At 52.7% G+C, this 15489-nt stretch overlaps 4 protein-coding genes across 4 annotated transcripts; 2 read left to right on the plus strand and 2 right to left on the minus strand.

Annotated features, from left to right (window-relative positions):
* Nucleotides 1-889: 889 nt before the first annotated feature.
* On the minus strand, nucleotides 890-2426 carry APM1 (AP-1 complex subunit mu-1-Iike; the record flags this gene model as incomplete). Its single annotated transcript, XM_051447501.1, has 5 exons — nucleotides 890-970; nucleotides 1021-1392; nucleotides 1441-1927; nucleotides 1981-2339; nucleotides 2388-2426. 5 exons carry the CDS (start codon nucleotides 2424-2426, stop codon nucleotides 890-892), a joined length of 1338 nt encoding a protein of 445 aa, XP_051301099.1.
* Nucleotides 2427-7318: 4892 nt separating this feature from the next.
* On the plus strand, nucleotides 7319-8640 carry J4E86_006980 (uncharacterized protein; the record flags this gene model as incomplete). Its single annotated transcript, XM_051447502.1, has 2 exons — nucleotides 7319-7379; nucleotides 7472-8640. 2 exons carry the CDS (start codon nucleotides 7319-7321, stop codon nucleotides 8638-8640), a joined length of 1230 nt encoding a protein of 409 aa, XP_051301100.1.
* An 876-nt stretch (nucleotides 8641-9516) lies between these two features.
* On the plus strand, nucleotides 9517-10759 carry J4E86_006981 (uncharacterized protein; the record flags this gene model as incomplete). Its single annotated transcript, XM_051447503.1, has 3 exons — nucleotides 9517-9552; nucleotides 9657-9760; nucleotides 9820-10759. The coding sequence occupies 3 exons, from the start codon at nucleotides 9517-9519 to the stop codon at nucleotides 10757-10759; spliced, it is 1080 nt and encodes a 359-aa protein (XP_051301101.1).
* Nucleotides 10760-11506: 747 nt separating this feature from the next.
* Nucleotides 11507-15244, minus strand: J4E86_006982 (uncharacterized protein; the record flags this gene model as incomplete). Its single annotated transcript, XM_051447504.1, has 1 exon — nucleotides 11507-15244. One exon carries the CDS (start codon nucleotides 15242-15244, stop codon nucleotides 11507-11509), a length of 3738 nt encoding a protein of 1245 aa, XP_051301102.1.
* Nucleotides 15245-15489: the final 245 nt, after the last annotated feature.

The raw sequence follows: 15489 nt of genomic DNA on the forward strand, positions 1-15489 counted from the left end.
AACGGGCTTGTGACTATAAACAGAAAGGGCGGCGTGAGATGTGCTGCAGCGTGCTTTTTCGGAGAATGGAGGTGGGGAGAAAACGCGGAGAAACGTGCTGTGGTATTACCGCGCGTACATATGTCGGTTGTTGGAATTGCGTGCGTCCTTCACGTTACTAGAGGCAGACGCTGAGATTAAATTTGCTTAACACAACAAGAAGGTTGTAGTCATTGTGTACGTTGCGCATTCAGTTTGGCAGTGAACTGTCGCAAGTTGAGGTTGAGTCGAGAGAACTATACCCAAACGTATGATGCAGAGACCCCACTGTCGATCATCGGCGGACACGGAGGCGCAAGCACCGACGAGACGCTCACTCTGACACCACCATCGCTGCTCGATTACGCTCGAGTATGACTTGTGTGCGACGATGTACGCGTCTTTTTGATATTAGGATTGAGTAATAAACTGTCTCGTGACGCCGACTAACCTCTAGAGCTGCAAGACTTCCATGCATGTTGCCTTTGAACCACTGTCTCGTAATGATAGTGTCGCTTTTATTGCACGAGACAATCCTCAGAAATGACAAAGGGTAAGGTCAGGAATTTCAGCAGATCAAAAGTCACAAGTAAAATGAGGCGGACCGCGCATGCGAGGCTACACTGCATAGAGGCATGTTGTCCAATGTCGAATATGAAGTTTGGTACTAGCATGTCGTGTGCGTGCATGTCAGGCACAACACGTCAACGAAAGCGTCAAGTGCATTGGTACTTCTCCAGACCCTACGAGTCCTCACTCGTAGTCATATACCACCCTATTTCCTTCATGAGACGCATTCAACGACGCAGTGTACATGAAAAGCGGTTTCATAATCGTATTGGTATATTCATCGCCAGCGCTCTTAGCACCTCTAATTTACATCGGGTAACCGCACAGCGATGTCGCCTGACTGTGTAATGTATCGTACCCAAGGTAGCGACGGGTATTGCAACTGCGCGTATGTTAGCCACTGCCTGTCATATCATGATAATTCTTCCTTACCTTTGGTTCGATGATCTTCAGATACCGCACTTGGATACCTGATGTGGTAAAGTACGGAATCTCGAACTTGACGTTGATGGGCCTCTTGGCCTTTCCGCCGCCAACACCACCCATGCTACCACCGAAGCCTCCCATCATACCGCCTCCTTTCTCGTCATCACCGCGCACCGATGGTAGACCAAGTTCAGCGCGCATGAGGAACTCCTTACCGCCACCAAACTGCTTGATCTTCCACACTATGGAGGATGTCTCAGGCGCATAGTGTACGGTGCCTATGTTTGTTCGGAAGCGAGGAGTGTCTGCGTCTTCGGGGACCGGAATCGAGATCTGGACGTTATTGGCGGTGCTTCGTCGCTTAAACTGTGCTCGTGCCTGCGACGTGTCAGCCTGTTACATGCCGTTATCCAGAGACCTGCTTACCTTCAGCATGTACTCGATCCTGCTGCCTGAATGGCTCTCGACTATGCACTCTACCCAAATGAGAGGCTTGACTTGTGTGTTCAGACGGTAGCTCATCAGCTCGAACTCGCCATCCGGTGGAATGAAGCTGATAGTCCTGTCGTTCTCGAATCTTGATAATCGCACGCACTGGTGGAACTTGACATCTTCCATCTCAACGGCCTTTCCTCGTGTAGCCCTTCCGGTGGTCTCGAACATGGCTTTGTCGTTCAGACCCAATCGCAACTCAGGCATACCCGACAGGTAGCACTTCATCTTGACAGCACCCAGAATCTCCGATCGTAGCACGCTGCCGGTCGCGGAAACGAGGAGGTTGAGCGATTCGATGACATCGAGGAAGACTTCGTTCTTGCGGTATCGGATACCTTCGCTTCGCCAACTGACGGCGTTTGTGACTGCGATGGGCGGGCGTGCGATTTCGAGCTTGTGCGACTCTTGTGTGATGTATCTACAGAGTTGTTGTTAGCATAGAGTCATACTACAGCTGTATGAAATGCATACTCCTGCAATATCTTGGTCTCGGTGGTTTGTGGGTAGCCAAAGTCCATCATCTCATCCAGCAGTTCGTAGATAACGACGAAGTTGTCTCTTATGCTCTCTTCTTCGAGCTCTTTGAAGTATTCTGTAAAGACCTCGACGATCTTGTGGAGGAACAAGAGAATCTCGGCCGCATTGGTGTTGCGCTTGGTCAGGGCGAGGAGGTAGAGGTTGTTGTGGCGGATGTAGAGGTAGTTGATGCCTTCGCTGGAGAAGCATGGTGGGACTGCCGAGCTCTCGTCTTCGGCCTCGCTCAGTAGGATGGGGAATTTCTCGACGGCCGACATGGGGATGTCACCGCGGTAGTTGCGCGCCAGAAGGGTCTATGCGATGGTCAATAGGTAGCCCTTCCAGAGGCCTGACCGCCATACCTTGCCCTTCAGGTCGAGAAAAAACACCGCCGACGCCATGGTGAGAGATTGTAAATGGTACGAAGAAGAGGAAAAGAACGATCAGCTATCGGGTCATGGTGCGCAAGGAAAGGGCGATCGAGGGGTATGCGTGCTATGTCTTGGTCGCGTCTCGGTGATGCCAGAGTAATTGCGGCTCTTCCCGCGCGCCAAGACTCCACAACGCACTAGGCCCATACAGTCGCAACGCTGGTACTGATGTTTGGAGCCTTTGATTTTTTCCACCGCACATCAAATCTTAATCCACACCTTTGTCCTCATACGCCAATGAGTTGCGATCACAGAGTGTTCATACATGGCCACGCTGTAGCGAACCGCCTTAGCTGAGACAAGCTTGGAAGCTACGCCCCGCCTTAGCGAACATCAGGCAGCAGAATGGCCGTCCCCAGGCTCAACGTCTGCTTCGTCATCGCATTTACAGCTCCATGCTGTCACTATGTCACTTTGCTTTCTTTGCAGCGGCCTGACTTTCTCGAATCTCTACCCCCCGAACTTCTTTCGCCATGCCGATGATCTGGCTGCATTGGAAGCATCGGCCGCAGGCTGTCGTCTCTGCAGGATGCTGCGCGGTACCCTCAACTACCCCAATGATAGCTCACTGAACCCTCAACTACATTTTGGAGACACCACTGATCAATGTGTCACTGCTCCCGAAGGTAGCAAAGGCTTCAAAGCTTCTGTAAAATTGCAAATCATCCCGGGCAGCTGGTTACCGTGGCACCCAAAGATGAAGGGCGCTTCATATGTAGGTATCTGGACGAAGTGGAAACGGGCGGCAGCCTGTATGATTTTGTCGGTCGAGGAAGGTACTGAAGCGTGCTGTTCTATCGGCCATTGTCTAATTACCTTCTCTAGGCGACAAGTTGGGCTCAGAGCCCATTCTGCCCGGCAAACAATACTCCTTCGTTTCCGGTCGTGTTCAACTAAACGACTTGCCTTCCCAGGCGTATTTCGATGTCCTCAAGCGCTGGTTGGCCAACTGTGAGACCAATCACACGAGGTGTCGCAACGATACTCCGAAATTGCCAAAGCGAGTCATATATGTGGCCGAAGAGGGTGAAAGCCCATATCTTGTACGAGGAGAGGGTATATACGCTCGCTATGTGACTCTGAGTCATTGTTGGGGCCATTCAAGAGAAGGTATGACCACGACCAAGAATCTGGAAGCACATATGCATGCCATAGATTGGGCCGCGCTGCCAAAGACGTTCAAAGACGCCATCATTACTTGCCGTCGGCTTGGTATCAAGTACATATTTATCGACAGGCTGTGTATCGTGCAAGATTCGCAAAGCGACTGGGAAGAGCATTCGGCGCTCATGGGCTCATTCTATCATGATAGCACCGTGACACTGGCAGCATCAGTATCCAACGACTCCTCAACCGGGATCTTTGTCCCGTTCCGTCCATCTGAGAACTTCAAAAACGATGTTGTCGCACTGCCGACATCATTTGGAGACTACAAAGGACAGGCTTTCATCACCGCCCCCACTTTCGTCGATGACTGTATGCAGATATGCCGACCGGCCGATAAACTCAACTTCAATGTCTTGGATTCTAGAGCATGGACGATGCAAGAGATGTGCCTGTCTCAAAGGACGATATGCTTCCTGGAACGCGAGGCAATTTGGTGCTGCTGCGAAACATCACAAGATCAAAATGGGCAAGTCATGAGAGCGGGATATAACCTCGGTGTACGGAACAACCTGGAGTTCCTCGCCAGGGCCTTTCAGAGGCCTTGGTACCTTGAGAACCCAGAAGACGAGAAGGGTCGGTGGACAACAATATGTTCGAAAGACAGCTTCGTGTGTGATGTTAACCAATCGGATGCTATGAAAGAGCATACTCGTCTCGTAACGTCAGAGCCACTGCATATTCTGGCCCATGTTGTTCAGGGCGGAAAAATACACCATGTCCTCGATCTTCGCGCGCCTCTGTATCGCAATCCTACTCCACCGACCCTGATCCGACCAAGCGACGACCGCGCTTTCTACATGTTTCTCATAGGCATCATACAGTCCACCATACACAACCTATGGTACTCCATGGTAGATGCGTATAGCGCTCGCCAGCTTACTTTCCCTTCAGACAAGTTACCAGCCATGGCAGGCATCGCATCACGCGTACAGGAAAGTACACACGATGACTATTTCGCGGGTCATTGGCGCAGAGACATGGAGCGCTCGATATTCTGGGAAACTTTCGCATTGGATCTTTGCGATCCTCCCGCGAGAGTGCGCAATTATCGAGCGCCTTCCTGGAGCTGGGCAAGCATTGACGGGCGCATAAACTCGCCCTTACATGATTTAGCTTCTGGTATGACCATTCCTCCGCCTATCCATATAATCGATGTGAGCACTCGAATCGATGGCAATAATCCATTTGGATCCGTTAGCGATGCGAAACTTGTCGTCAAAGCTCACTGTGTGAAAGCTTTCTGGGATGCCGAACGTGCGATCTTCCGTTTGGTCGGATGCTTTAGAACAATCTCACTAGGACCTGTACTAGGTGCAGCCACATTATATTTCTCCTGTTTGGATAGTCTTGACGGTACTTCGGCTGGGTACTGGCGCTACGACGACCGAAAGCATGGTGTTCTACCTGGCCCGCCTCTTGGTCTTTCCCCTTCGGAAGAAGAGTTGGACTCTAGATTGACGTGCCGATTTCCGATGGAGGGTACCACATTTCATGCTTCCACCAATGGCCTTAGGAAACCCCCGGTACCGGAGATTTTCACATATGTTCCGAAGGAACTCACTATCATCAAAGGATGTGCTTGGAAAGACTCAGTAAATTCTTACGTTGAGGTTTTAGTCTTGGCGGCAGTCGAGACCGGGAACGGTGTGTTTAGAAGGGTTGGCAAAGGGACACTGTACAGTTGGGATGAAGAGGCGGAGAGTGTGGAGACTTTGAGCATTGTATGAGCGAACGCTTTCACTGCTTCGTCGATCTGGCTGCTGCGCGATCTTCTTCAAAGTTCCGACTACTCCAGGAGGATGATCGAGGATACCAACCGGAAAACCACATGGACATCCCCTGTACTGTCATTCACTCTGTGTTGCCTGTTTGGCAATGTCTTCTTACGTTGCGCATGCTAGCAGATCTTTCTCACAATGGGCCTCCGACACTACGGCGCACGTTGTAATCTGACAGATTGTCAGAGCAGGCAATGAAATGGCGACAAAAATTTCCACTAGTTCGACCCCACAGCAAACAAATTCCAGGCCGCTTCATTCGAGCGACACGAAGATACCGAAACAAGATGAGCGAAAACCCGATTTCCAGCATTTTCAATCTCGTTCTCACAACAAGACTATATGCTTTTCCACGAGGCCCAATCGAGGAGCAAGAATTTCTGACCGCCGTGTTTCGTGTCCCATTGAAACGACTGGGCTTTTCGTCTCAGCCTATACCATCTCAAACCGGAGTATTTGATACATGGGTCGACCGGGAAATCGATGACGTGGAATGCGCTACCTGGACAGATGACGATGATTGGAACGCGATATTTCTACGTGACAGCATAGAGGAGCTTTTTGATCAGCTTTATGGAAAAGACAGCCCAGTGTACGCCAACTGGAATGACCACGTCAAGCGTTCAATGGGGAAGGCTCACACCCTGACTCTTCTGGACGCAGCTGCAATCACTCCTCAGTCATATTGGTCTGAGGATATTAGAGCTACAGTGGAAGCATTCACTGCACTTCTTGAAGCCTTCCACAATGTTAAGGGAATTGTCTGGACTGATTACCCATACGACGACGCTCTTGATGGCCGTCTTGGTCGATGCAATGACTACGCCTTCATCCAGCGACTTATATTCAACGAGTGTCGTCTTTACGGAAAGTCGCTAGATGAATACGAAGCCAGCATGCGTCAAATACGGGAGAAATTCGGTATACCAGTGGAATTCGATCTCAACGAAGAACTGCAACGGATTAAGATGGCCTATGACCAGCAACACTACGAAATCGAAGAAAGGTTATCGGAAGCGTCAGAAATGGAACGGGTAGGCCCGATGATTCCTGTCACCGATGTGTCCACAGAGATAGAGGACCCAGAAGGCGTGGACTGCGTAGTTTGTTGGTCTGACATCTGCCCTTCCCCCGGAGTACTGACTGCCCCTTGCCAACATGCCTATCATAAGGAGTGTCTGGAACGCTGGATTCACGCTGGGCAAGGGGCTAGCCATCTTTGCCCCTACTGTCGCACAGAGTTGTTTCCCGAACCGGAGTATCAGGAACTTTTTCGTAACTACGAGGAAGAGCGTGACAAGATTGAGGACCAAATGTACTGGCACTCTTGGATACAGAAGTCGGCGGAGTGGTTTGAGGGTGAGCTGGCGATGCAGAGGGGGTATGAGAGGTCAGAGACGAAAAAGTTGGACTTACAGTGGCTTCGAAAGATAGGCGCACTCATTGCTTCGGGTAGTTTGGGGAAAAGATAGCTTCACTCGCGGGACCTGTGGCGCATAACTAGGTAATCGGCTGTGATTTTAATATATTGACTGTAGAAATAACTTCTCGTACAACATAAGATGCACCTGGACTTTGCGAGGTGAAGGATAAGAGGCACGTTCGGTAAAACTGTCCAGGTGATCAGCTGCCACCGATCACCTCAGCATACCATGATGGCTACATAGTCAGCATGATTCATGGTCCTTGCCTGACTTAATTATCTGCACCTGTAGTCGGGTTATTCTTTCACCCCGCGACAGGCACCAGTCACGTGCGGGGTGTGAAAGGGCTGCCCCACTCAGGTCGCTCCGTCCTCGTGGTAGAGCAAACACGTGAGGCTTGTACCTTCCACTTCCGAACCCCCCCACTCCATCCCGCTCTCGAGTTATCACGAACGTGGAAATTCCATAGCACTCTCTGCAAGCTTGCGCAATCATGTCCGCCGAGCCCCAAGATTTGGTTCCGCCAATAAACAATGCGCCGGCGAGCGCTGCAGGTACGTAACTCACCTGCATGCCCTGTATCGATCCTGAAAAATCATTTACGACGAGCCTCTCCACCTTTGAGGTTCTCTGCTAACGATGGCAGTATACCGTCGTGTGCGTGCACACTTACGTAGCTTACGAGACTTGCGCAAGTTCGGCTACAGGCACAAGAACCCCAAAGACGTACTTTCCATGACACCCGCGGAACTGCGGAAGCTAGAGCAACAGCACTTTCCAAGTCCAGCAAATATCTCTCGTCTCACCGGCATAAGCGATGAAGAGACTGAACAACAAGCCGATGCCGCGCGGCGGTGGCTACTGGGTATGCTCGACTGTCATGACAGAACAATGACCCGGGAACACGAGATCAGAATGTTTAGATTCGCCGTGGAGAAGCAGATGGAAGAACGAGAAAAGGACTGGACAGATCTGGAACGACTGTACATGGCACTCGCAAACTACGATCTCGCGTCGCCGCAAGAGCGATTGCAGGCAGCGTTCGTGACAGTCCTTCACTTTGACTACCCGCAACGCCGGGGAGATGTTAGTGAAGTCGCTCAGAAACTTGACGAGCGTCTGAAACGTGCATCCGACATGGACGCTGGGATAGATGAGACACGCGAGGTTATACTCGCCAGGACTGAATTTACCAACGTCGACCATTTCGCTTGCGCAATCCCACTTTCACTACTCACCGTCACAGCGGACAACACTTCTGTGGTCGATGACAATGCCGGCTGCTGCCCGATATGCCAACTCTCATACACCTCATTCCAAGACTCCTCCATCCTACAGCTATTAGGTGACTATCCAGTGCGAATCAAGCAATGCGGTCATATCATCGGAAAATCCTGTCTAGAGCAGTGGATGAGAACACCAAAGATCGATGAAGCAAAATATCCACATCGCACATGTCCGTGCTGCCGTGTCAAGATCGAAGGTGTGAAGTCGCCCTCAGTACCTCGCGGGTTACTGGATCATTTGAAGTCCGATCGACGAGCCATGGAGACAGTAAGAGAGTTGCTCTATGGGTATGATATGGACCTGGAGGAGTGTCTAAGCGCTATCAGCGCGTGCATGAGCGAAGAGATCGCTTGCGAGGAGCTGATGGCTGAGCTTGGACGCAATGACAGAGAGCAAGACGACCAGATACTGAAGGACAAACTTGCGAATCTGGAGAAGGAGAAACGGGCTTGGGGATTTAGGGGAAATGGAATATGGAAAGGACTGCGAGAGGAATGGATGAACAGCGGTGTTACCCGGAAGGCTTGAGGAGGAGGACCGCCCTTCCTCTGGATGTCGCCGGGAGTCCTTTGGTACTGCTCTGACTTTCGGACTCAAGCTCAACAAGAAACACAATACTGTGGGCTCGGACGAAGGCATGCGGATCTCGTGGATCTCGGAAAGGGCCGAACGAGCAGCTCGTATCTAGGAGCTCTTGGCTCACGAGGCAGTGCAAGCTGATGAGGCATTTTCTTTCAACCATTTCAGTCTCTCTCGAGTATACACCGTAGTACATCAAGCTTCACGAGGAAGCTCGCTCAACAGCCAAGCAATGATAGATCGACATACCAAATGTTAAAAACCACGCATCACGAGGGGTAAACTGCCCCGCCGATTGAGAAATATCGCGCACACAGCCCCCGTCTTTCAAGTGTAGCCTCGCTCAACACCAAGTAAGGGCGTGCATGTGCATACACCGGCAACAAGCATCCTCAGCGCGAGGTCCGTTCCCTCATATATAATTCTGGGGCCCGCCGTTCGCGCAGTACAGATCACGACGTCACGTGCCCCACAAAATGACCCTTGATTTCTCCACGTTCTCCGTGCTCTAGACCCAGAAGCAGCTACACACTTGCGCATCTCCACGGTCTAGGCTATTGAGGCTGAGTACATAAGCCAATAAACTGTGGCGCGGGCGGCGTCCTGATTGGTTCCAGCGTATGCAGGTAGGAAGGGTAGATGACGTCTTGTTTGTGAGGGTCGCGTGTGCCGCCGCTTATCAACGCAAGCAGCTGTTGCTGGGCAAGGCTTGGCCTATGACGATGTATAATGCGTGTGAAAAACAAACATAGGGAGCCCCCGTTCTGTCGTTGCTGCTACTACATCCCACGCGAAAAACTCCATTCATTACGCCAAAAACCAAGTATGAGCGTTAACATTATTGACGTTGGTGTCAGCAGGGTGCGTTGTGTGTTCCTTGCATGCTCTTCCCGCTCTTCTAGATGCCGGTTCTTCCGAGCTGAGACCGAGATCTCTTTACAACGTGCTAACGTTCTTCCCCACAGATTCTGGGTGCGAGAGAAGATCAGGAAGACCGTTATGTTACTTTGACGCCGGGTTCGATCAAGTCACGGAAAGAACTCGCTGTCTTTGCTGTGTATGATGGACAGTAAGCAGCGCCGCAAAATCCCAAATGTTGTGGCTTGTAAGCTAACGACTGGGTCGCAGTGGGGGTACAGAAACGGTAAACCATGTTGCAGAGCATCTGCATACACACCTGGAACAGCACATCGCCATCCAAAAGCCGTCCAATGTAGCCGAGTATAAGCACGCGATACAAGGAGCTCTGCTGGCTGTCGACCGCGATCTAGACCACGCCAACCTAGACGGAGGCTCAACCGTCTCTCTCGTTCTCATCGACACAAAGCAGAGCTTGCTCATACAAGCGAACCTAGGAGACAGCCACGTCTTCTTCGCAGACCACGAGCCCCAATCCCCACAATCGCTATCGCCACAGTCCCCCACGCGCGTCGATTCCGGCGTCAGCTCCAGCGGCTGGAACGTCGAAGCCCTCAGCGAGGAGCACGCACCCGACAGCCCTTTGGAGAAACGGCGCGTAGAAAATGCCGGCGGCGAAATCAACTACCGCTCCGGCATCGCCCGCATCGGCGGCGTGAGCATGTCGCGCGCCCTCGGCGATCTGGACTACAAAAAACCCCGCGTAAACCGTCTAGCAGGCCACGACCTCTCCGACCTCATCGGCGTAGAAACCGGTCTCGCACCGGGAAAAACCGCAGTCCACGACCTCGTCTCCAACAAAGCGCACTTCACCACACGCACCCTGCACGGCCAATCGCTCATCCTCCTCGCGTCTGACGGCGTCGGTTCGGCGAAGGAGGCGGAGGAGTGCACACGGCTGGCGGTGGATGCGTGGCAATCTGGGAAAGAGGCCAAGGAGATTGCGGAGGAGTTGACGTCGAGAGAGGGTCAGATGAAGGGCGCGGATAATTGTACTGTGCTTGTTGTTGTGCTGGATACGGAGAGTAAGGGGAGGAGGAGTATAGATAGTGGGAGGCGGAGTATGGATATTGGGATGGACGGGGGTGGGTCGAGGAGGAGGCGGAGGTCGAGTATTGCTAGCTTGAAGGACTGGATACGGGATCGTTAGGGGACGGTTCGACGGGGCGCGGCTAGGTGGTATGGGAGGTGGGGAAAAGTTTGGGAAGATTGAAGGGGAAGGGGGGTTTACGTAGGCTTGATCGGCCTGGTTTGAGGCAGCAATGGCGTTCTGGTTGAGGCGGATGTACGCCTCATAGTTCTTTTTTTCTACTGCTGTATCAATATATCAATATAACACAGAGTCTGCTGAAGTGTGAACGGTAGCACACTACGATCACTTTTCCTGCTCATCTTTCGCGTGTCTTCAAGTGCTTCTACGATCCGAGTCCTGCTCCTGCTTGACCGCGGGCAACAACGAAGGTGAAGCCTATGCGCTTGGGCAATGCATACGGCATGTATGATAATCGCGGGGGTCAGAGTACCAAGCCCAACGAGTTGCTCAGCATGATCGATACGAAGAGTCGAACGATGAATCACTACCTCAACCAGAAAATTAATCAAAGACTTCATTATTATCGCTGCATGCCGCGCTAGTGCGCTACTATGCTCATCCGCTATTCGCTCAATCATTTCAACCGTCACTAGTACGACTAAACGTATCAACCGGTCTCAACTCCTACCATGAAAAGCGTTGAACATCGAAGGGGGGTATATCCATGCATGCCAGGTCAAGCTCCTAAACGCCCAGAACACCTTCTCTCTGGGTACAACCAGAGCCATCGCTCCCATGTTCGATACCAAAGAATCCATCATTCCAGAGATCGCTCTTTTGAACACAAGCCAAAATCTGCGTCGCCTAACCCTTCCTTCCCTTTGCCGTCGTAAGACCCTGCATCTGCGGATCCTCATCAACAGTCCAAGTCTGAGCATCAAGCCTCGCCCGCTTCTCTTCGCGCGTCTCACCGAATGCCTCAGCCCTCTTGCCAGTCTTCTTCGTATTCTGCACGAGCTCCACGGACACAGGAGTGCCAACGCGAGAACCGCCAACAGCAGGAGTAGGCAGCGAAGTATCAGTAAGAGCAGGCGGAGAAGTAACCTCATCATCAGCATCGATCTCATTCAGCCTCCGCTGCGCCTCTTCGCGCTCCTGCGACCAGATATCATGCTGATCTTTGTACTGCTTCTCCATATTCGCGAACCAGTCTTTCTGCTCCGCGCTCTCCTCGCCCGACTCGACGCACGTGGGACACTTGATGTAGAAGCCACCGGTTGTGTGCTGCTCGCCCATGAGCTCGAATTCGGGGAGGGTGTCGCCGATTAGCTCGGTTTCGTCCCAGTCGAGACAGTCTTCGCAGAAACCTTGGGGACACCAGCGGCAACGGAAGATGAGACCGCCGGCGTCGTTGGTGGTTTTGCCGCAGTCGGTGCAGTTGTGTTGGGAGCAGTAGAAGCCGGCGAAGCCCTTGACTTTGGCTTTGTACTGGGAATCGAGACAGTCGTAATGGTAAGCACGAGGGCAGCTCTTGCATTCAACCAGGTGTCCAGCATCTGCGTCTTCGAAGCAGCCGAGACAGTGGTCTTCATGGGTTATTTCGCGGCGCTTCTCGCGGACTGGTTCAGCGAGGCGGGGATCTTTGCCTGCGAATGTCGGCACCGCTTCCCAGTCACCACAGTTCATGGATTCTTTGTTGATGGCAAAGCCGTCAACCATGACGGTAGTGTTCTTTCCCTTGCGGCGATCCTCGCGAGTGATGTTGTCTGGAAGGATGTTTGCGGCGGATGTGTTGGCCTTCCAGGTGGTGTCAAGCTGGCGTTGATGACGCTTGCCTTCGAACACGGCGCATTCAACTCTCTCCATGGTAGAAAGCCATTTGTCCTCATCGACTTCAGAGTGTGTCGCTGAGTCGGTCAAATCGGCAGGGGCATCGCGACACTTGGCCATCATAGTCTCTAGATCCCAGGACACCATCTCTTTGACATCGATTTCTGGATGCGACAACGCCTGAGCGCCTCGCCGTACAAGCGTCTTGAGCTGCGTGGCATCCATCTGCGGCAAGTCTTCACTTAGAGACGGACGTCCGGCCTTCTTGGTGTCGGCGATCTGCTTGCCATGTACGCTCTGCATCGACTCTGTGATCTTTGCCGAGAGGTAAAGCTTCTTGCGAATACGACCCATCATTTGCTCTTCGACAGTACCCTGGGTACAGAGCTTGTAGATAGTCACCTTCTTGGTTTGCCCAATGCGATGAGCTCGGGCCTCGGCCTGGAGTGTGATCTGCGGGTTCCAGTCTTCGTCGAGGAAGATGACGTCCTGGGCACTCGTGAGGTTGATACCCAAGCCACCGGCGCGGGTTGAAAGGAGCATGACCTTGTAATCGGAGTCCTTCTGATTGAAAAGGCGGATGTCCAAGTTACGCCGAGCTCGAGCTGTGCTACCGTCCAGACGAAGAGACTTGAAGCGCTCTCCGTGGTTGCTGATGAGAGACAAGAGATCTTCACAATAATCGAGCGTGCGAGTGAAGCCAGAAAATATAAGGACCTTCTTGCCTTCGTTGAAAACCGTGTGCTTGAGAAGCTTCTCCAAAAGGATGAACTTGCCGGATGCGCGAATGATGTGGTCGCTGAGGTAGTAGGGATCGGGCGAGACACCGGGGAGTAAGTACGGATGCGAGCAGCACTTGCGTAACTGCATGACAAGGTTCATCAGCTTCTTCCAGGCGCCCTTGTTGGTGTCGGTGTCGGTCTGCTCCTTGGCGACGGCTTCTTGCAAGATTTTGGTGGTTTCCTCCCAATCAGCTTCGGCACCGCCAGCGCTGACCACCTTGTCCACTTTCTCCATCTTTGCCAATAGCTTGTTCTCTTCGATGTCTTGCTCGATAGCGGCCTTCTCTTTGGATTTGCCATCAGCAAAGAGCTCGTCGAGCATACCATCGTCCATACGTGTCAGTAGACGGGTGTACCAGAACTTCTGCATGGGAGTCAAAGGAACATATAGCAAGATTTCTTCCTTGGGCGGTAGGCCGAGGTTGACTGAAGGAGAGTCCTTCATACGTCGCAACATGATGAGTTCGAGCAAGCGGCGAGCGTCTGTCATGGTTTGCTTGTTCGCTTTGCCCTTGCTGAGATCGAAAGACTCCTTGAAAAGTGTCTCGGTCTTGTCGTCGAAGACGTTGGGATACAGCCATGTGAGGAGCGACCACATCTCGACCAAGTTGTTCTGAAGTGGGGTTCCAGTCAAAATGAGACGGTACTCGGCACTGATGCTCTTGAGGGCTGTGGAGATCTGGGTGACACTGCTCTTGATCTTGTGTCCTTCATCCAAGACGACATAGCGCCAGGCGAAGCTGTGCTTGAACCATGATTGCTCAGCCTGGAAAGTCTCGTAGGTCGTGACAACAATCTTGTAGTTGTCGGATTGCTGGTCGTTGGAGGTGAGCTTGGCCGCCTTTCGGCCAGCCTTGCGCGAGGCCTTCCGATCTTTCGCACGCGAGGTTTCATTGCCCTTCATGTCCTCCATGCCAGCTATGACGCGCTTCAAGCGGGTTCGCTCGGTGACGGCGCCGTGGAAGCGCATGACCTTGAGTTGTGGTACCCATCGCTGGGCCTCGGTGACCCACGAGTTGAGCACACTGAGGGGGCATATGACGAGATAAGGCCGAAGCTCTTCTGACGTGACACCGTTCTTCTCGTCCAGCTCTTCAAGATACTGGAACAGCGATAATGTCTGTAGCGTCTTTCCGAGACCCATCTCGTCGCCGAGTATACCAGAGAAACCGTTGTTGTAGAGATGGACCAAGTATGACAGACCAGATAGTTGGTATGGCTTCATTACAGCGGTGACGCCTTTGGGTTGCTCCGAGAGCTCTTCGTACTCGACAATGGGCTGCGCATCGCCCTGGGCGACTAGCTTCGCGACCTGGTTGTTCTTAGGCAGAAGTGGGAGGAAAAGGTCTTTGTTGGCGACGAGGAAGCTGTTTGCTCTTGCCTTGGTCTTCCTAGCAATGTCGTCGCGGAGACGGGCACGAGCGGTGTCGAGGTTGGGCGGCGGCCTAGCTGACTTGCGACGGGGTGGTGACGGAGTAGGCATGGTGTCGGACTCCAAGATGGTGCTCTTCCTGTCGCGCGTGCTCCGGCGAAGTCCACCAGACTGTTGGCGCTCCTTCTTGCGTTTCTCCATCTTGAGTTCCTCGGTGTAGGCCGAGATTCTGGCGCTTGTCTTGCGGTTCGGGCGGGCTGATGGGGCGAGTTCGTCTTCGCTGGTTCCCGCGTCGTAGCCAGCTCGTCTTGTGGAGGCGCGAGGGTACTTGTCGGCGACGGTCCTGGGCTTGTGGTCAGGCGTGGATGGCGAGGCTTCGTTTGCGGATGAGTCGGAGGCGACGTAGTTTGGCGTTGGCTGCGCGCGCAGGCTGCGTTTGTTGTCGCTAGTCTCGTCTGGTTTGGTCGCCTGCTGCGAAGAGATGCGTCGTCTCTTGGTGGCCGACTGGGCTGAGCTCTCGGATCCGAACTGCGCCAGGAGGTCTTCGTAGATGCCACCTCGTTTCTTGGGAGTGATGGGCTGGGGCGAACCCAGCGTGATGATCGGATGTCCCGCCATGACGACGATTGTGGGGTATCTTGTAGGCAGGTCTTGCGCAGTGAATGTGAATTGGCAAGGGGTGTATAGTACAACGGAATTGACAGGAAAGTGTTGTCGCAGAGCAAAGAAGGACAAAGCACGGCAAGAAAAGTTTTAGACAAGGCCGGTGACGGTGAAGATGAAATGAAACGACGCAGCGTGCCCAAAGGAGCGTGATAAGACGACTGGGCGTCTTCACGGTGAGGTGAAGTGAAGCGTCGCCG

The sequence above is a fragment of the Alternaria arbusti genome, assembly GCF_024043155.1.
Source record: "Alternaria arbusti strain BMP 1465 chromosome Unknown scaffold_9, whole genome shotgun sequence".
In the NCBI taxonomy this organism is placed as follows: Eukaryota; Fungi; Ascomycota; class Dothideomycetes; order Pleosporales; family Pleosporaceae; genus Alternaria; species Alternaria arbusti.